The sequence below is a fragment of the Osmia bicornis genome, chromosome 7, assembly GCF_907164935.1.
Source record: "Osmia bicornis bicornis chromosome 7, iOsmBic2.1, whole genome shotgun sequence".
NCBI lineage: Eukaryota > Metazoa > Arthropoda > Insecta > Hymenoptera > Megachilidae > Osmia > Osmia bicornis.
The window spans coordinates 3,340,342-3,358,033 of NC_060222.1; the positions used below are offsets into that span (position 1 = coordinate 3,340,342).

The following is a 17,692-nucleotide window of genomic DNA, read 5'->3' on the forward strand; positions in this document are numbered from 1 at the left end:
TTTCGCAGTTATGGACACTGGTGAATTACGGTATACGTGTTGTTCTTGATTAAAAATAATGAAGATTATAATATAAAAGACATAAAAAATAAGTATTAGACACACATTTTATTATAAAATTCATTATTTATATTATGCACACACATTCACATACCTCAATCACAATCAATTCAAAATAAAATACATAATTTTATCTTATAAATAAAGATGCATTGATAAAGAACAAGATGAATAACCTTATTAAATTTCAATTGTACCTATATAACATGATCTTATGAACCCCTGAAAAAATACAAACAGTTACATAAATAAAAATATTCCAAAGGAAAAGATATCCACAAAGATTCAGTCTACTTACACAATGATGTTATTAATTGGAATATGAATTAATTTAACAAAGAATCCTATGAAACCCATTATACAGAAACCGATAGCTGTGGCAATGGCAATTTTCTGAAATTCTAAGTAACACACGTAATGAGTTAAAGATGTAAAATTTACATGCTACGTAAATTCATTTGAATGTTACCTTTCCTGTCAGGTTTTGTACATCTTTTGATAAGACGAATACTGTCTTTTGCGAACTGACGTCCGGGTTCTGTTAGCTTTTTCACTTGGTCCATTGTGCCCGTGAAACTGAAAATAAAACGCCCTTACAATGAATTTTATGATAATCCAGACGTATCTATAACGTTTCCTAAAATTAGAACGTTTGAATTGAATCTATGTCAAAAAGTTTACACGGGCAGTGCGCAAAATTACATATGTTTTCATACTTAAAATATCGTATACAAATTATATGTTTCATATCCAATAACCTAGATATGCATTTAATTTCTAACTCATTGAGAACAGAATGTATGTTGTAGGTTATAACAAATGTAAATTATTTCATTAATACTGCTTTTTCTAATTACACTGATGTAAATTGGAGAGATAATACACAAAAGCACGATACTTACGTTGCTTACGATCGGAGAACGTTTTACAAAGTGTTGTTTGACGTACGAAAAACTGCGCTCGTCAGAAGTTGAAGGCGCTACGTGGACACTGTGCTGTAAATACGTCACTTCCTACTACTGACGTTGGAATCGGATCCCAGCAGCGCGAATTCCAAGCCATTTAAACGAAGAAAAGAAAAGAAACTTTATATAAATTATTTACTTCAATATACACGTAAATCCAACTCGAAGTTTTATATAATATTTGTAATTCTACAATAAACAAATAAAAGAGTTGCATACGAGTTCATTACTCAAGCTACTAATAAAGAAAGTTTGAAGCGTGTAATAAAATCATTGAATAGCATTTCTTTTTCAATTACAATGTGTGGTATATAAGTGTATTAGTTTATATAATGTTTTTTTAAATTAATAAATAAAGTGATAGGGAATGCAATAGTAGAAACCTTATAATCAAAGAGTTCCTAGAGTATCTACTTTTTCCAGCACGACGTTAATAATTGGCGGATAGAATTAGTTACCAAGAACTTGTGCATATATCTTTTTAACAATAATTTATAATATTTCATTTATGTTTGTTGAATTAATCTCTTGGAAGTCTTTGATAATACGTTGTATATCGGCCTTAATATTTTATCAGTTTTATCAGTTACCTTGACATTTGATTAGCCTGTCACCTGTCATCCATTTCTACTTGGTGTATGTACAAAATGTACTTTGACCGAAAATAGCAAATATGAATTAGGAAACATACAGTTAGGTTAAAGTTATTAAGTATTCAGTTGTGATAAGGTGAAATTTGTCAATTGTCGTATTAAGACAACATGGGTAATAGATCTAGCTTACTTTTGCGCGAAGAAGAAATAGCGCAAATCCAGGAAGCCACTGGATGTAAGTTTTATTGAAGTATTATTTCGAAATAGTACTTGTAGTTACTATGGTGAAAGATCGATTTCTATTTTAATGAAAAACTATGATTATAAATGCTTCTTTAATATACATGTGGTAATTAAATTAATATTCTAATGGAATTACAGTTACTCCAAATCAAATTGAACGCTTATACAGTCGTTTTACAAGTCTCGATCGCGGAGATTGTGGAACACTGAGTAGAGAAGACTTTCTTCGAATTCCAGAATTGGCAATTAATCCTCTGGGTGATAGAATTGTAAATGCTTTCTTTGAAGAAAGCGGTAATGATAGGGTGAATTTTCTACAATTTATGCAAGTGCTGGCTCACTTTAGACCAATTAAGAAAAATAGTCCAAATAGGCTAAATTCTAGGCAAGAGAAACTAAAATGTAAGTTAATAGTACTGTAATATTAGCATTTAATTCCAAATTGTATTGTAAAATGATGTATCATATGTTTACTATTTTTAGTTGCTTTCAAAATGTATGATTTGGATAACGATGATTTGATATCAAAAGACGAGCTTCTAGCTATTTTACACATGATGGTTGGGGCAAATATTAGGTGAGGGAATTATCTATCATAAATTAAAGTGACTCATGATGTGTAGGTAAACTATAATTGTACATATTTATTTTAGTGAAGAACAGTTAACTAGTATTGCAGAACGGACCATAATGGAAGCTGATGAGAATGGTGATGGAATGATATCATTTGATGAATTTTGCAAAACTCTGGAAAGAACAGATGTTGAGCAAAAAATGTCTATAAGGTTTCTCAGCTAATTTATTTGATTGTTTCCTTTAATAATGCACAATTTGCTGATGAGTTGAATGTATTAAACCTAATTGTAATTGATTGCATTAAACGTAATAATTAATTTTTTCACAGATAATCTGATTTATTTTACATAGGACGGAAAATCGAAACGTTTATCAATGTATTTGAAAGGTGAATCATTGAATTTTATTCCTCTTAAAAATCTTACGAAAATCATCAATAATTTTAATTATTAAAAAACTTGTACACTTATATACCACTTCTATGTTTAATAATGTATAAATTTCATAGAATTACAGATTTTGACAACCTACTCTTTACAATGTCTAATTCGTTACACGACTTATTACACTGTTTACAATCTTCGAAAAAAAGTGACGAGGTCTACTTATAATACCGTTGAAAAATAAGTTATACTACCGATGACGCACTTTAAAAAATTGGAATACATCTAAAATATGTATTACGTTGTTAACATGTATTTTGTTTTGTACACGAATTATACTTGGACTTCGAAAAAATAATTAAGGAATTATGTTTAATTAATTATATATTTTCATTATTATAGCGTAATTATTTTTATATATATGTATAAATTCGCGCTGTATCTACTTTATCCTTGTACTTGCAACTAACTCCTCATCCTTTAGTACTAAATTTTGCATATACAAAACGATGAGGGTTGCAATTTAGGCTGTGGACGATACAGCCAATTTCTTCAAATGCTCCATGAATACTTGTAGACTGACATCATCAGTTAAGACAGGCGCTCCGCTCTCCTAAATTGAAGCAGGTATTGATTAGATATTATAATCGATAATCGAAATGAAACAAAGACATAAGCTGAGAAATTTTATCCCAAAACCGGCGAAAGATAAAAGATTTAATCATAGTCTGTAAAAGCATATTTTATGAATAAAAAAATAAAAAAAATTGCCTCGATGCCAACCACCAGTGAATTGTGACGATAGAATCGTACAAAAATTGTTAAAACGTGTAGAGTAATTTGACGCTTGCATGGTAATAACGTGAAGGTGTGTTAAATAATATAAGATAGAGATTAAGATGTCCCAGTACCTATATTCCTGTAAATTTGCCGAGTAACAGTCAATATCTGTTAGATATTTTAATACTGTTATCAGATACACTAATAAATATTTTACTGTAACGTTAGATATCAACTGTAACTTTACCCCATTACCCCACATATTTAAATTATTAAAGCAATGAAAGCGTACATATAAAGAAAAAATTATCAAATGAATGGAAAACACACCCCACTGGGTATCGGCATCCCCTGGTTGCAGGTTCACGGGTGACATAAAAAAATATTAGTTACATATGATTGATTTGTAATTGATATTTATATGTCGTCGGAAATGAATATTAAATAAAGTTCGATATAAAAGGACTTGAATTGTCGATAATTATGAATAGTTATATATGAAATGTACCTTATTAAAGAACGATAACTAAAGAAAAATTTACTTACCGCTCCATAGGCATACATATTATTATGAGTTTGACTTGGATTCACTTTACTTAGCAAAAACCTCGCTTGTGAACCACCTTGTTCGGTATCGATGTACCGAGGTGCAGGAAACCTTCCAGCCAGTATTTCAGCAGCATCGTCAACGGGTGCTGCCAATAACTGCCGGAAGTTCTCATATTCGGGTAAATCCTGATACTTCAATTGACGCCACTGCGCAATTGTCTGTAATCCATAAACAAACGTTGCTATCATATCATCTATTATTTATATAATGATAACAAAATTACCTCTCCGTGGAATATGAGTATTTGGAAGAAAGTATCCATCAATAAAATTCTATCAGGTTGAATAGACGAGGTATCTAATAAAACTGGTTCTGGTGGACCACTGAATCCATAACTATACAAGATTGGTTGTACCATTATCAATGAATTTGTTAAATCTTCACGCATGAGCATGTGTCTGTAAATGGACAATTTGATTAACAATAACATACACATCGAATTACTATAGAATAGCTTACCTATAAAAACTAGTTTCATCAGGAGAATTATTGAATACTTGAAGGAATTGCGATCTACGCAAATGATACATAAATTGTGGATATAATGAAAAGTTCTCGGCAAGTCTAAAACTGTTTGGATCGTCCTTTGCATACTCTCCAAACTTTTGACACTGTAACGAATGTAAATTAAGTTATTAGCGTCAGCTCTAAATTATGGATTTAATTACGAATACTGACCAGTCTAATGAGCATACGATCAACCCATCTTAAAACATCTGGACCATCATCGCCTTCCGCTTTAAACACTGCTAGACGTGACATAAGAACAGCAGCTGCTTCCTGGTCAAACCCAGCGCTTATATGATGCAACGACGCCGATGCGTCTGCCCAACTATAATTAGAAATACCATAAGTTTCAAGTTCAATAATAATGTTCATTAATTTGAATACAGCAGTTGCATACTTTCTTGCAATTGTAGTAACCCTAATTCTTCTCTGACCACTACTATGTTGATACTGTGTGATAAACTGAATGCAACCCCTTCCACCTTGTGGAATTGGCGCGGTGTGTTGATTCACGACTTCGAAGAACAACGCCGTAGTCGTGGACGGCGTGAGAGAACAGAATTTCCATTGGCAAGTGCCACCTAATCCTACTTCCTGTTCTCCAACGCTTGATCCTTTCACCCCCAGAGAGACACAAGGACCAATCGCTCCGGAAACTTTAATTTCTCGGGACGTCTTAACTTCCAACGTTGCGTTAAATGCCATTTTTAAATCACCCTTATTGTCTTTAGCAAATACTCGCTGGAACGTTTGTTTAAATAATGAGGAATTAAAGGAATCTCCCATGACCATGTGACCACCGGTTGAATTGCAACATTGCCTCATTTCTAGCAAACCAGTTTGATCAAGAGCACACGAATAAATATCAATTATGTGCCCGTTCGTTGCAGCTCTTGATGCGAGAGAATCATAGTGTTTAGTTGCTTTTTTCATATGCTTGGCATTATCTTTTTGGATGTCGTGATGTGACCTGATTGGTTGCCTCAAATCATCCGTTACAACCTGACCAGGCCCTTGAGAACAAGGTCCACCGACGAACAGCATTATCCTAGAAATATTAGAATTCTTTTAAAGTGCTCAAATTTAATTATGATACTGTGATCTATGACTGATGATACCTTGCTCCTGTATTAGCATAACTAGCTTCTAATAGACCAGTAGCAACAGCCAGCGCTACACCGGTAGATCGCAACGGACGTTTTCCTGGACCTACAGGCCAAGGATCACATTGCAGTTCACCTAGAAGATCTGTTAGACTCATATCACACTTATGGACCGGCTGTAAGAATCTATTAGCGGGCGGTAACGGTTGTCCGCCGGGTCCTCTTTGTTGATTCGGGTTTTGTCCAGGCATAGGTCGACCAATACCTAACATATCCTGGACTTGTTTCGGTTGCAAGTCCTTGGTACCTCGGAAAACATAACTCGTACTGCATCCTTCACAACCCAATTCATGAACATGAACCATTCTTCCAAATGTAATAAGGCCAATTAGCGCATTAGGTGGAAGCAGGGAGAGTGACATTTGTAATGAATCTTTAAGAGAACCCAATTCTTCTTCATCCAGACATGTATCCACAACCAGTAAAAAAATTGGTGGTAAACATTGTGCCCTCTGCATAAAAATAACAGGAATTAAAACAGAGCAAATTGTTAGAAACATGGGTATTCACCATTATAGTATATTCAATTGTTGAGAACATTGGGATTAGTTCAGCTGGTTGATGTTGTTCCGAGATGGCTGCATATTGTGGAGGAAACTAAAAATGTTAATTAAAGTGTCAGTTTACTGAATTAAAATCAGCAAAATTAGATTTGTGATCAAAGCAGCTTGAGCCTTACAGGATTCCTCTGAAAGCAAAGATTGCACACCCATAGCTTAGCACGGTAATCAACTTGACACAATGGATTCAAAATTGCTCTGCAAGTAGATCTTGTGCAGAGAACTGGATCATACTGTATTGGTGGAAGATCTGGTCTTTCTTTGATCGGTTGGTAAAGAGTTCCCAGTGGTACTACAAGTCTTGTGGCATCAATTCGGGATGAGGGCCAAACATTCCAAGTAAAACGTACTCCATCGCGGTCTTCATTTTGCTGAATGAACTCCTCATAAGTAGTCATGTTGCTGCAATCCCAAAGAATGATACGATGTTAAGGTTGAATCATATGTAATTGAAATATACAATTTTTAAATATGTGACAAGTATGTAGGCATGACTGAGGATATTAGGTTAAACTTACTTACGTAAATTAACGTATGATTGTTGTAAACTCTCATTAACGAGTTGAAAATGTTTTTGAGCAAACTTCGGTATCAAGTTCTCATAATTACAGCATTGTTTTATAATTTAATTAAAGGTACTAAATTTCACCGTACGAACACGACTTGTGCCGTCATTGAGGCCACGTCACTTGGAACAGTGACTACAGATACAGAAAGACTGGACATGACTTTGTTCTCGGGGGGTCATAATTTTAAGGGGTTCCCGAACACCCCCAGGTGAAGTTAGATCTGCATGTACAGAGCACAGTCGGTATAATATCTTGTCTGTTTTACCAGTCCCTCTTTTACCACACGCGCACTGATAATTGAAAAAAGGAAGAGCAAGGAGGTACGTCAGGAGGTATATGCAAAATATGCCAAGTTTTGTAACATTTAATCATTGAAAATTATGTAACTTCTTTTTCTAAGTCAGTTTTATTATTAATATCGTCAAAATTAAGATGGTAAGAATTTCTGCTTTCCCTGTGATCGTTTTCAAGTCATAAGTCATTTAATAATAAATTTATTTATAAGAATTATAAAAATACAAACTCGTACTAAGTGGGCATTTTAAAACAAGCCCAATCAACTGTGCAATATTTGGTTAAATAATGAGGTGAATAATTACTATATGGAATATGCCAACAATTGTTTATCTTTAGAGCAAATTCGCTCATAGGATGTATTAATCTTAGTTGCATTAAATTTTTTGATTTTACATCAAGAAAGTACTGATGTCTCAATTGCCACCTTTTAAACAGAATGGTTAATTCAATGTTATGAAAGGTAAATTTATGTTGATGCATCAAATCCTTAGAGATAACATTAGTCTTTCCACTTAAAAGTGCTGCATATAATATAAATGCATCATCCTTTGACCTGGAAGATTAAAATATGATAATTGCTGTCTATTTGTGTCAAACATTAGTATAGTATGTATTATTATAACGCTTACATGTCATTCACAAAGAAAAAATCTGCATCATTTTTCATATTTACTATTTTTCTTGATCTCTTTAGATGATATCTTCCAATGACAAGAATTCTCTTGCCCTTATTTTTTAACTTTCTAATCATTCTCTCGAACTGAAATATATAGATAATCAATTAATTTATATTATAGTAAAATACATTATTGCTATGAATAAATTTAGTTCTTACGTCGTTCGTACTATTGATAATTTTCACAGAATTTAATCCATCAATAACAAAGTCATATGGTTTGTTATGCATCATAAATTCTTCAAACTTTTTCAATTCTTGTGGGTCAGATACCTTAAATGCATTATCAGTAATTACATTACTTTTTACTGCTTCAAACAAACGTTTGATCTCATTTTCAGACAACTGTGTTTCCTCTAGCATCTCATGACATGCACTACATTGTAAGCTAAATGAAAAATAAAAGTTAAATAAAATATACAACTTTTAAAAGTGCCTGTGCAAATACTCAGAAAGAATTTTTTACTTTGATACAGTTACTATTTGTGCTGACCAACCAGCTTCATTACAAGCTTTTATGCATTCATCTATAGTTTCTTTAGTTGGTATAGCACCATATTTCCTCCAGTATGAAAATAATTTCTCAATTCTGTTATTAAATGTATCTTTTTCTTGTAAACAATATTTTAAATAAAGACTGTATACATTATCATCAAAGCGCACGCCTTTTTGTAAATAAATAAACATATATTTGCATCCTAGCTTTGGTTTATTATTTTTTAATAAATATTCAATCACTGTATGATACGCAGATTTCATTAATGTTGAATCATGTTTTTCAAATTGTTCTATAGTTTCAATGGCTTCCTCCCATTTGTCTATTTGACATAAGCTTTGAGTAATAATTTCAGCTATAAATGAAGGTAGATGTTTATGCTGCTCTTTAATTTCCTTGCAAAGGTTTAAAATATGTGCTTTCTCTGCATCTGTAAGTGTTTCCTTTAATTGATATAATAACAAATAATGTTTCACAACAGTAGTAGAACAATTATAATTATTGGTTTTTAGAAATTTATAATAATTCAATCCTGCGTCTGGACATTTTTCTGTTATAAATATTTGTAAAATCATAGAATCAACAATCTCTGCATTACGACTAGTTAATTCCACTCCATATTTTCTTATACTTTCCCAGGTTTCATTTGATATATTATTGGGTTTTATTAGTATATCTGAAAATTTGGCTTTCAAATCATCATACAATCGATAATTGGCTTGTTTGTTGTAGTTAGACAACCTTCTAACATTTATGTATAAATATTGTAATTGACGTAAACATAAGACCTTGTTGAAAATCGCCATTTAAATAAATCTCAAGGTAATTAAAAACATTAAAAACGCGAAATTTCACCATTTACTGTATCAGTATAATATAGGTTAGAAAGCACACGTGATCATTCTGGTATAAATATAACCCTCAAATTTCAATCTATATACAACCCTTAGAGAGCAAAAACTAATCCTTATTCAACGGAAATATATTTATTCACATATTTTTAAGACAATCGTTCTTAAGTATTGCTGTTCGTTCTATCATAATACTTTTTTTTATAGGCAAACACGAAGTTACCCGTCCACACAAAATACATATATACCTCAGTTCACCAGAGTCCATAACTGCGACACACTGCGACTATGTGACGCGCAAGTTGGAAGATGGTGGGGGAACGCACTTCATTTGGGAGTATCGCCAATCAGGACGAAGATGCGTACTGGAGCTGCGCAAAGAACGAAAATTGGTCTTTCGCAGTTATGGACTCTGGTGAACTGCGGTATAAAAAGTTGCTTCAGTAAATTCAGGTTAGGTTGAGTTTCCGAATACTCCATACAATATAAACATTCTCCCGACTAATAATCCAAATTTTCTGCAACGGCGTCTCTCGCTTTATTATAACAGCACTGTGTGATTTCGTTCGCGATGACAAGTGTTTCTGAAGCAACTTATAAAGGGAACTGATAGCAGAAGATGTAGTTCAGTCTCCGATCTCGCGCTCGTTCATGCATCATTTCGAGCTGATCGTGCGCCCCAGTTTTCTCGTGATCAGTGAGCGAGTGTACCGCGAAATTCTGAACGATTTTTCAAAGAATAAAAAGGGGGGAAACGTTTTGTAACGATCAAGGAAAAGTGTAATAACATCTAGGTAAGGTCGCATCGGGTTATCCCACACTATAGAAATTATTTAAAGTAAAATCGCAGGAAATAACGCTGACAGTCGCTTTTAATCATATCATAAGCCCGTTTTGATGATTCCCTCTTGATATTAGCGGAAGTCACGTGAGAACACTTAGGTTCAAGATCCTCCGACACGAACTCTTTTTGTGCGTGTAAATTTGTCCTTGATAACACGGTAGCCTCTGCAGAGCGTAGAAGAATTATCTGTCTGAATTATTGCCGTTATCGGAAAAATGTTTACATATACAGTGGCTCGTTAAGAACAGAACACTTCGTTGCAATTAAAGTCATAATTTGAAAAAATATATATAGCACGAATCGATTATCGTTTACCTTGATTTGACCAACGATTCTAACGACGGTCTCGATTGATTTCAAAACAAAATTAAACTTTCAACAAAGAGTTTTATCCATGCTATTTCAATGTAGAAAGATTTTTCATTATTTCATTATAGCATGTTTAATGACGTTAAGCATTGACACTTTATCTGAAACAAAAAAGTGTTTTATCAATACAATTTCAATATGGTAAATCCTTTAATGTCTGATCATTTGCACGATTCGTATGGAACTGCTGTGTTTAATTATACACAGTGTAATGTACACGTGAATGACTTATCGCGATACCATAAACGCAGCTGCAATATTAAAAACATATACTGAACAACGAAACGGAATGATCTTGAAATCTTTTTACAATTACATTAAATACGAGCGAGTTCAGATAGTTCAAGATTAGACCACCTTTGAACTGTGTGCCATTTTTGCGAATCAACTTCGATTGACGATCATGAAATTAGTATTAATTTCATCGTTGTTATCGGCATCGTTAAGATACATGCATTTATGTAACATTAGATATAAAAGCAATAAAGATAAACAAATTTTGTATATCATGAAACAATACAAGGAAAATGATGCTACCTGACCAATAAAATTTTTTAGAATATCAAACGACTATGATAATGATTTCTTGGAATTGAAGGATCTATCATATTTATCGACATAACGCCAGTCATTGCCGATAAATATGCTTATCATTTATTTTTCTTTTTTTTATTTCTAACGAAATGCAAAGCGTCTTCGTTGATAAATAAGTTAATGAAAGTTGTTGCCTGCCTATTTGTTTAGTCATGCTTTGCTAGCAGTGATAATTTATCTAAATATATCTATCGAACGGTGCCGTTTAAAAATCAATGAATAATAAATAAGCATCGTTGAAATATCATTTTTTTTTATCATTTCGAACGTTTCCAATTTCACTTATCTCCAATGCAATGCACACGAGAGAAGATATCCGATTGATAGATCGGTAAAATGTGACTTAAATATCGGTGGGGAACTGGCATCGGATTCTATATAAAAATTCGTCGTGATTACTGTTTGCACACACAGTGTTTGCGTGTACAAGTGATAAGCCGACGAACGAAGAAATTGAATTGAACAAAAATTCTTTGTTTAATCGAGCAAATATCGTACGGTTACTTGCTTTTTCAACCGAGTTCACTTCTTTAGACTTCTTCTTCCTGGAACGTTCGACTTCCTTGTGCTTCTGTCCGTGGCAAGGGGAAGAGTACAAATTTTACTTCGCTGAGAAAATTAAATAAATTTCAGTAGTATAGGTAAACCATTTGAGCATCGTTAATAAATTATTAAAATAATAAAGTGTAACGGATATAAGTTACACCTGGAGGTTTGAAACAGTGTTATAAAGAAATACCTTTTCTAACATTGTTTTCACAAATTTCCAGCCGCCATTCATGGAGAATTACACGTCAGACTCGAGCGATTCGGATTCCAGCGCGAAGACGCTGGATCTGTCCTACTTGATGCTGGACACCCAGGTGTTGAACGACCATTTCGTGAACGCCAAGTGTCCTCAGCAAGTGGACACGCTGTTGCTCCACCAGAACCGGCTGGCCAACATTCCGCAGAACATCGTCAGATTCACGAACTTAAATTCCTTGGACATATCGAACTGCGGCTTGAACGAGCTGCCGGATTTCCTTGGGGACTGCCCGTTGTCCTGTCTGGTAGCGAAACACAACAACCTGACAAACGATTCTCTGCCGAAATGCTTCGAGAATCTGTCGGGTCTCAGGGAGTTGAATCTCAGTGGGAATAGACTGACGGAATTCCCGGATCAAATTCTCGAAATCGCCGAGCTGAAGTACCTCTACCTGGGTGGAAATTACATCAGTGACGTTAGCAAGGATGTTTGGAAATTGCAAAGGTTCGAAACGATCTTACTTAACGTTGAATAGCCGACTCGGTATTCCCGGGACAAAGGGTTCGTGGTATTTTTTCAGATTGCAAGTGTTATCGATGGGAGGCAACAGGCTAACGGAGGTTCCATCCACGTTAGGCGAGCTCAAGTGTCTCCAGGCGTTGGTACTATGCGATAACATGCTGGAGAATTTACCTAGCTCCATAGCGAAGCTGACGAACCTGAAATCGTTGTTGCTTCATAAAAACAGACTTAGAACACTGCCGACTGAAATTATTACTTTGAAGTGTTTAACCGAGGTAGCACTTTATTTAGACATAGGACGCACCTGGTGCGTTCTGTTGTATGAACAGCGTATGACACACCCGGTGCGTCATTACTGAAGGAACTCGAATATTAAACTAACGATTCGTTTATCTTGTGTTCATCTAGTTATCGTTGAGAGATAATCCACTGGTAGTAAGATTCGTATCGGACATGACGCACAATCCTCCATCCCTTCTGGAACTGGCTGCCAGAGTGATCAAGACTGCCGACATTCGGTACGACGAGGAGAGTTTACCGAAAAACCTAGTGGAGTATCTAAACAGCGGTCATCGTTGCGTCAATCCGAAGTGTAAAGGTCAGCGGCTAGTTGTGTTCAAAGTTCAAAGGTCTATCGGTAACAATCGCAGCGACAGTGATTCTACTCTATTACCATCGCGTGCATCATCGTTCGACCACCACCATTGTATCGAACCCGATTCTTTTAAGTATGCGAGACGATGATAAAAAAGAAGTTCACAAATCATGCGATAATACTCGAAGACTGTCACGTTGATTGTTGTTTTCTGAATCACTGTGGAGCTGCGTTAATAGTTATCATTCGTACAGGGTATGTCGTTTGATGATTTCAATCTGTTGATCTTTCTGTTCTAGGTGTATTCTTCTATAACAGAGTGGAACACGTGAAATTCGTCGATTTCTGTGGCAAATATCGTCTGCCATTGTTGCAGTACCTTTGCAGCAGGAAGTGCGTGGAGTCGCGTGATGGCGACGAAGTGGTCAGCGGCGCCATGATAAGGAAAGTTCTCCTCGGTTGACGAATAAGTCGCTATAGTTCCTTTCATCTTAAAGATATGATCATGCGTTTGAAAAACGATGGGAAAGGATCAGTGTTGGATGTTCGAGTTAGGTCTCAATTCTCTTTTCTTCAAATTCGACATTTGACAAACGCCGTCGTCGACAGTCGCATCGGAAACTAATTACACCAGTTATACTAATGGAATTAGACAATCGTTTCCTGAATCCCAACGACTATTCTTGTTGGATTCAATCATCCAGACGTCGCGTTTGGAACTTGAACTTTTCCCAAGGATTGCCTCCATCTGAAAGAAATCTCTCCATTTATCTCCAATATTTACCATTTGTATTTTACAAAAATAAACTTGTTGTTGAGTTGATTCGTGTGTTGCTCGACACTTTCCTTCCCTCCAATTCTCTTCTAATGAAATCTTAGTCTGTTAACGTTATCGTTTTATTTCTTAAATAAACCACAAAATCTACAATAATAATAATAATTAATAATAATAATAAGAATCATAATAATAATAATAATATCATAAAGGACCCCCGTACAAACGGAGGTATTCGATCCTCGCATAAAACACATCCATTGATATTTCTACAGTTACCGATATCTGGCTGGTTCTCAATGCGAACCGTGTAAAACTGAAAACACATCCGACAATTGAACGATAGCGAAGCGAACGATGTTGCTCGTCTTGTTCGTCGGTTGTCATTTTAAGATTGCATAGAACATCGTTTTATTTATTTATTTATTTATTTTTTTTAATAACTCGAAGAGGTCAGGTGACAATCTCGTGAATATAGCAATCGTAGCAAGAGCTATTTTTTGTTATTATTATTAATTTTTTTTTTTGTTGTTTTCTTTACTTTGTTGCATAACGCATATAGTGTCGCCGCGTTAATTACCTATACATACATATGCATATCCATATATATGCGCTCTGTATATATACATTACATACATATATATGTATGTACATGCTTCGGATTCTCTTAAACCCCACCCTTAATACCTACCAACCACTAAAACTCTTCGTCTTTTCATTACCCGGCAATCACGTACAAGTACTGTCTTTTTTTTTAATCTCGCACGCATCAGGCACTCCATTTTATCTCTCGCACAGCCACACGGAATTAATCCTTTCTTTTCATTTTTTTTTTTTTATTTCTTCCTTTCACCTCGATTCACCGTGTCGTCTTCAATTACGCTAATCCTCGTTCGTGTTCGATTTTAAGTCATTGTCCAACTGCTTATCCGCGATAGTACCTATGTATATAAGTAATATGTATATATAAACACAATTTCTTTTTCCCTAATATAATATAGTTGTGAGTAACGGTAGCCCTGTCACGGTATGGCGTACAGTTTTTTAATTATTTTTTTTTTTTAATTTTTTTTTCATGGTGTATAGTACTGACGATGATTAAATCGTGGATTATGGACGTTTTCATTCTTCACTTTACTTTACATTAAATAACATGTACAAGTAAAAACGAGAGGCTGTTACAACTCATTAGAATTACCGATAGTTTCATTATTTTGTTTTTGCTTTTTTTTTTAATTTTTATATCATCAACTCACTAAACAGGTGTACGCGTCGATGGTGATCGGATTGAAGCCATCGACTATAGCCGGTAAGCGGACAAAGTGCGCTGCTTTGCTAATTATAGTCGGCACGCGAGCTTAAGTAAAGCATAGAGACACGATTGATTATAGTCAACGAGTCCTTCTCTATATGTATTTATCGTTGACTATCCTCAACTGCTGGCTTAACTAAGCGGATAGTAGTGATCGACTATAGTCGAGTTACAGTCCCTGAAAACAGTCCAACGACGATGACTATAGTTAACAGATAAACTGAAGGAGTTCTTAATTATATTCTTCATAGAGGTAACTGATTATAGTCACAGATGAGTGACTATAATTGGACACGAATGACCGCAATAACGTCCAGAGTATAGTCATCCAGTTAGTGTAGGAAGTTATAGTCAGTAATAAGTGACTATCGAGTGACTATAATCAATCCACTCTTTGTAATTGGAACTTGCAACGATTTACGGTGAATTATAGTCAGTTACAAAGTTGGTTGACCCGTTAACTATAGTCTTATCTAAATGACTATAGCCGACACGCGGTGTAGTCTCTGCCAAGCGTTAATTCTAGCCGATCTGTCACTTCGATTCGACTATACTCGGTTCGTAGAGCCAAGCAAACGACTATAGTCCATGGCCATACCGGAAGGAACAAACACTCGTTCTATAAGATGATAGTGCCGTTTCTCGATGTAACGAGAAATCGATGTTTTATTAAATTGCTATTTAATTATCGCGCTTAAGTGGCTGTGTATAGTCTCTCTTAAGCATTCACTTGTCCCTTTTCGTCCTCTTCATCCTTCTCTTCGTTACGTCACAGTTCGAGAACAGGAAATTGTCTAACAGAGAGCATAGATCTCCTGATGAAATTCGTTTACCCGTCTGAACAGCACGCGACATTTTTTACACTCTATTCGTAAAATCGAATAACGGATGTCCCTCCCCCAGGGACAACGTGAGTATCAACGTGAACAGCGTGTTTTATTCTCTTTTATGAAATATGAAAAAGTAATGACTCTGTCGGACAAGTTGGCGAAGAACGCTTTTGAAGAGGATGTCCCGAGTTTGGTTGTTCTACTAGTAACTTCGTTAAATAAACCCTAGAAAGACGAGGATTCTTTGAAGATTTTCGAAATGATTATTCGTGTCCTCGGGATCGAAAGAAAAGCATCCGGAACAAATTTGAATCTTTGTCTTTCTAGGGTCTAATACAGAGGTGAAACGAAGACCTGTACAAAATCACTATACTCGATTGTAATATATGAAAATTTCACTAATAGTTCACTCTAGAATTTTCAGTTTCTACAGCGAAGCGAATAGACGACCGTGTACAGTTATCGCCGTTGATAAAAAATAAATTTTCACCGGTTACAGATCGCTTTTGTTTATATCTTTCAGGGCTTGCCATCATTTTTATTGGCCGAACCGCTTGTATTGCCACTATATTTCGTTCGCAAGAAACATTACGTGCCTATTTCCTTACCTATTTTATTATTTTTTGTCGAAATCGAGCTGGTCTAAACCGCGAGGGAACAGTAAAATTCTCTTAATTATCGCTCGTTACCCATCGACCTGTCGTCGCTTACGATTTCTTACCTTTATGCGGAGGTAAATTACGTGTAAACGTGAGGAAACGGTTACGGACAGAATAGCTAGTGGTGCAAAAGTAAAAAGCTTATCAAAATTCGACCGTGTGTCGTGATATCTGTCGCTAAAATTCATTTCTAAAAATCCCCGACAGTTTCCCTTAAATTCGCTCGATTGTGATCGAAGAAACGTTAAACGGCATAGAAACAGACTATCTCTTCATCCTTTCTTCATTTTTCTTCCTCATATACATACATTTATACATGTACTATTTCGTGAAGATCGTGAAAGGGGGTGTCTCAACCCTTTGCGCTCCAATTTCAAAACAATTTCTCAATGGAATTTTTTCAATTAAATTTGAAATAAATTATAGAGCGCAAAGGATCGAGCCTTGAAAGATGGACCAGAAGAAGGGTGCAGCTTTTTCAAAATGGTTGTCGAACGATTCAAGATGGAAAGAAGTCAGGTGTAACAAAGATCGAGGAGCTCTTTTTTAACCGATTTTTAGATTAACCGCGTACGTATCAAAAAAGCGACACTTTGAATTGACCCGTATCGGTAAACGAGGAAAAAGAATTGGAAAACACGTCCGGCAAGTTCTTTTCCTCGTTCTGGAAACCGTTCGATACTGATTTCCTTATTTACAAATCGGTAAAAGGTCCTCGATCGTACGAGTGTCGCACCTATTGGCGAGATCGTTAATTAACCCTCGAACGACGGAGTTGGGTCAATTTTCACCTCTAATTAACTAAACGAACATGGTAAAGGATCAAATTTTTTCGAAGTCTTAAAAATAATTTAAGACACAGAATATGAAAACAATATGGACTTAAATATCCGTCGTTCGAGGATTAAAGTTTACATCGTTACGATCTTGAATTAATTACAACGAAAAGACGAACACAGGGGATGTTACAAAACGAGATCAATTGTTGAAGAGTACAAACGACATTAATACATTGAGCCTGTGCAACACCGTGAAGTTTAATACGAAATTTTATTGCATCGTCCGCTTTCTTTCTTTACATACTTTCTTTAAAATATTCATTGGAACGATTTACA

At 35.1% G+C, this 17,692-nt stretch overlaps 5 protein-coding genes and 2 long non-coding RNA genes across 14 annotated transcripts; 2 read left to right on the plus strand and 5 right to left on the minus strand.

Moving 5' to 3' along the window:
• Positions 1-106: 106 nt before the first annotated feature.
• LOC114873015 (protein transport protein Sec61 subunit gamma) lies at positions 107-1,074 on the minus strand. The gene is made up of 4 exons (XM_029180852.2): positions 963-1,074; positions 530-636; positions 359-461; positions 107-282 (listed from the first exon to the last, which is right to left on the minus strand). Exons 2-4 carry the CDS (start codon positions 621-623, stop codon positions 273-275), a joined length of 207 nt encoding a protein of 68 aa, XP_029036685.1. The 5' UTR covers positions 624-636; positions 963-1,074; the 3' UTR covers positions 107-272.
• Positions 1,075-1,491: 417 nt separating this feature from the next.
• LOC114873002 (calcineurin B homologous protein 1-like) lies at positions 1,492-3,178 on the plus strand. Of its 4 annotated transcripts, XR_003788844.1 has the most exons (6): positions 1,493-1,853; positions 2,000-2,263; positions 2,345-2,438; positions 2,515-2,646; positions 2,766-2,825; positions 2,946-3,178. XR_003788844.1 is itself a non-coding variant. In XM_029180840.2 (5 exons), exons 1-5 carry the CDS (start codon positions 1,787-1,789, stop codon positions 2,767-2,769), a joined length of 561 nt encoding a protein of 186 aa, XP_029036673.1. In that variant the 5' UTR covers positions 1,493-1,786; the 3' UTR covers positions 2,770-3,178. The 4 variants fall into 4 exon arrangements, 2 of the variants coding, with proteins under 2 accessions (XP_029036655.1, XP_029036673.1); XR_003788843.2 differs by having other exon boundaries at positions 1,492-1,853; positions 2,515-2,825; XM_029180840.2 differs by having other exon boundaries at positions 2,766-3,178.
• Positions 3,179-3,186: 8 nt separating this feature from the next.
• LOC114872905 (protein transport protein Sec23A) lies at positions 3,187-7,144 on the minus strand. Of its 3 annotated transcripts, none has more exons than XM_029180654.2 (11): positions 6,963-7,144; positions 6,560-6,842; positions 6,391-6,477; positions 5,836-6,332; positions 5,115-5,765; positions 4,889-5,042; positions 4,670-4,821; positions 4,434-4,608; positions 4,147-4,368; positions 3,931-3,951; positions 3,187-3,433 (listed from the first exon to the last, which is right to left on the minus strand). In XM_029180654.2, the coding sequence occupies exons 2-11, from the start codon at positions 6,836-6,838 to the stop codon at positions 3,344-3,346; spliced, it is 2,328 nt and encodes a 775-aa protein (XP_029036487.1). In that variant the 5' UTR covers positions 6,839-6,842; positions 6,963-7,144; the 3' UTR covers positions 3,187-3,343. The 3 variants fall into 3 exon arrangements, with proteins under 3 accessions (XP_029036487.1, XP_029036494.1, XP_029036501.1); XM_029180661.2 differs by having other exon boundaries at positions 6,959-7,144; XM_029180668.2 differs by lacking the exon at positions 3,931-3,951.
• A 252-nt stretch (positions 7,145-7,396) lies between these two features.
• Positions 7,397-9,709, minus strand: LOC114872935 (mitochondrial ribonuclease P catalytic subunit). Of its 2 annotated transcripts, none has more exons than XM_029180704.2 (4): positions 9,578-9,709; positions 8,142-8,370; positions 7,936-8,066; positions 7,397-7,859 (listed from the first exon to the last, which is right to left on the minus strand). In XM_029180704.2, the coding sequence occupies exons 1-4, from the start codon at positions 9,595-9,597 to the stop codon at positions 7,538-7,540; spliced, it is 702 nt and encodes a 233-aa protein (XP_029036537.1). In that variant the 5' UTR covers positions 9,598-9,709; the 3' UTR covers positions 7,397-7,537. The 2 variants fall into 2 exon arrangements, with proteins under 2 accessions (XP_029036537.1, XP_029036535.2); XM_029180702.2 differs by having other exon boundaries at positions 8,449-9,614.
• A 139-nt stretch (positions 9,710-9,848) lies between these two features.
• Positions 9,849-13,824, plus strand: LOC114872989 (leucine-rich repeat-containing protein 58). Of its 2 annotated transcripts, XM_029180808.2 has the most exons (6): positions 9,849-10,123; positions 11,671-11,777; positions 11,907-12,388; positions 12,465-12,681; positions 12,815-13,004; positions 13,301-13,824. In XM_029180808.2, the coding sequence occupies exons 3-6, from the start codon at positions 11,916-11,918 to the stop codon at positions 13,462-13,464; spliced, it is 1,044 nt and encodes a 347-aa protein (XP_029036641.1). In that variant the 5' UTR covers positions 9,849-10,123; positions 11,671-11,777; positions 11,907-11,915; the 3' UTR covers positions 13,465-13,824. The 2 variants fall into 2 exon arrangements, with proteins under 2 accessions (XP_029036641.1, XP_029036632.1); XM_029180799.2 differs by lacking the exon at positions 11,671-11,777.
• LOC114873029 lies at positions 10,125-10,642 on the minus strand. The gene is made up of 2 exons (XR_003788848.2): positions 10,489-10,642; positions 10,125-10,337 (listed from the first exon to the last, which is right to left on the minus strand). It is a non-coding gene; the product is annotated as an uncharacterized LOC114873029 (long non-coding RNA).
• Positions 11,373-11,968, minus strand: LOC114873024. The gene is made up of 2 exons (XR_003788847.2): positions 11,876-11,968; positions 11,373-11,745 (listed from the first exon to the last, which is right to left on the minus strand). It is a non-coding gene; the product is annotated as an uncharacterized LOC114873024 (long non-coding RNA).
• Positions 13,825-17,692: the final 3,868 nt, after the last annotated feature.

Bases quoted from the DNA above. Each gene is read 5' to 3' on its own strand.
- LOC114873015 (XM_029180852.2), bottom strand. From the start codon at position 623: ATGGACCAAGTGAAAAAGCTAACAGAACCCGGACGTCAGTTCGCAAAA. The intron at 462-529 runs GTAACATTCAAA...TGTGTTACTTAG, and splicing joins TACAAAACCTGACAGGAAAG to AATTTCAGAAAATTGCCATT.
- LOC114873002 (XM_029180822.2), top strand. From the start codon at position 1,787: ATGGGTAATAGATCTAGCTTACTTTTGCGCGAAGAAGAAATAGCGCAA. The intron at 1,854-1,999 runs GTAAGTTTTATT...ATGGAATTACAG, and splicing joins AATCCAGGAAGCCACTGGAT to TTACTCCAAATCAAATTGAA. The intron at 2,439-2,514 runs GTGAGGGAATTA...TATTTATTTTAG, and splicing joins ATGGTTGGGGCAAATATTAG to TGAAGAACAGTTAACTAGTA.
- LOC114872905 (XM_029180654.2), bottom strand. From the start codon at position 6,838: ATGACTACTTATGAGGAGTTCATTCAGCAAAATGAAGACCGCGATGGA. The intron at 6,333-6,390 runs GTGAATACCCAT...ATTTTTATGCAG, and splicing joins CAATTGAATATACTATAATG to AGGGCACAATGTTTACCACC. The intron at 3,434-3,930 runs GTGTGTTTTCCA...GCTTCAATTTAG, and splicing joins GGATGCCGATACCCAGTGGG to GAGAGCGGAGCGCCTGTCTT.
- LOC114872935 (XM_029180702.2), bottom strand. From the start codon at position 9,284: ATGGCGATTTTCAACAAGGTCTTATGTTTACGTCAATTACAATATTTA. The intron at 8,371-8,448 runs GTAAAAAATTCT...TTTTTCATTTAG, and splicing joins CAAATAGTAACTGTATCAAA to CTTACAATGTAGTGCATGTC. The intron at 8,067-8,141 runs GTAAGAACTAAA...TATATATTTCAG, and splicing joins TTATCAATAGTACGAACGAC to TTCGAGAGAATGATTAGAAA.
- LOC114872989 (XM_029180808.2), top strand. From the start codon at position 11,916: ATGGAGAATTACACGTCAGACTCGAGCGATTCGGATTCCAGCGCGAAG. The intron at 12,389-12,464 runs GTTCGAAACGAT...GTATTTTTTCAG, and splicing joins GATGTTTGGAAATTGCAAAG to ATTGCAAGTGTTATCGATGG. The intron at 13,005-13,300 runs GTCAGCGGCTAG...TTTCTGTTCTAG, and splicing joins CGTCAATCCGAAGTGTAAAG to GTGTATTCTTCTATAACAGA.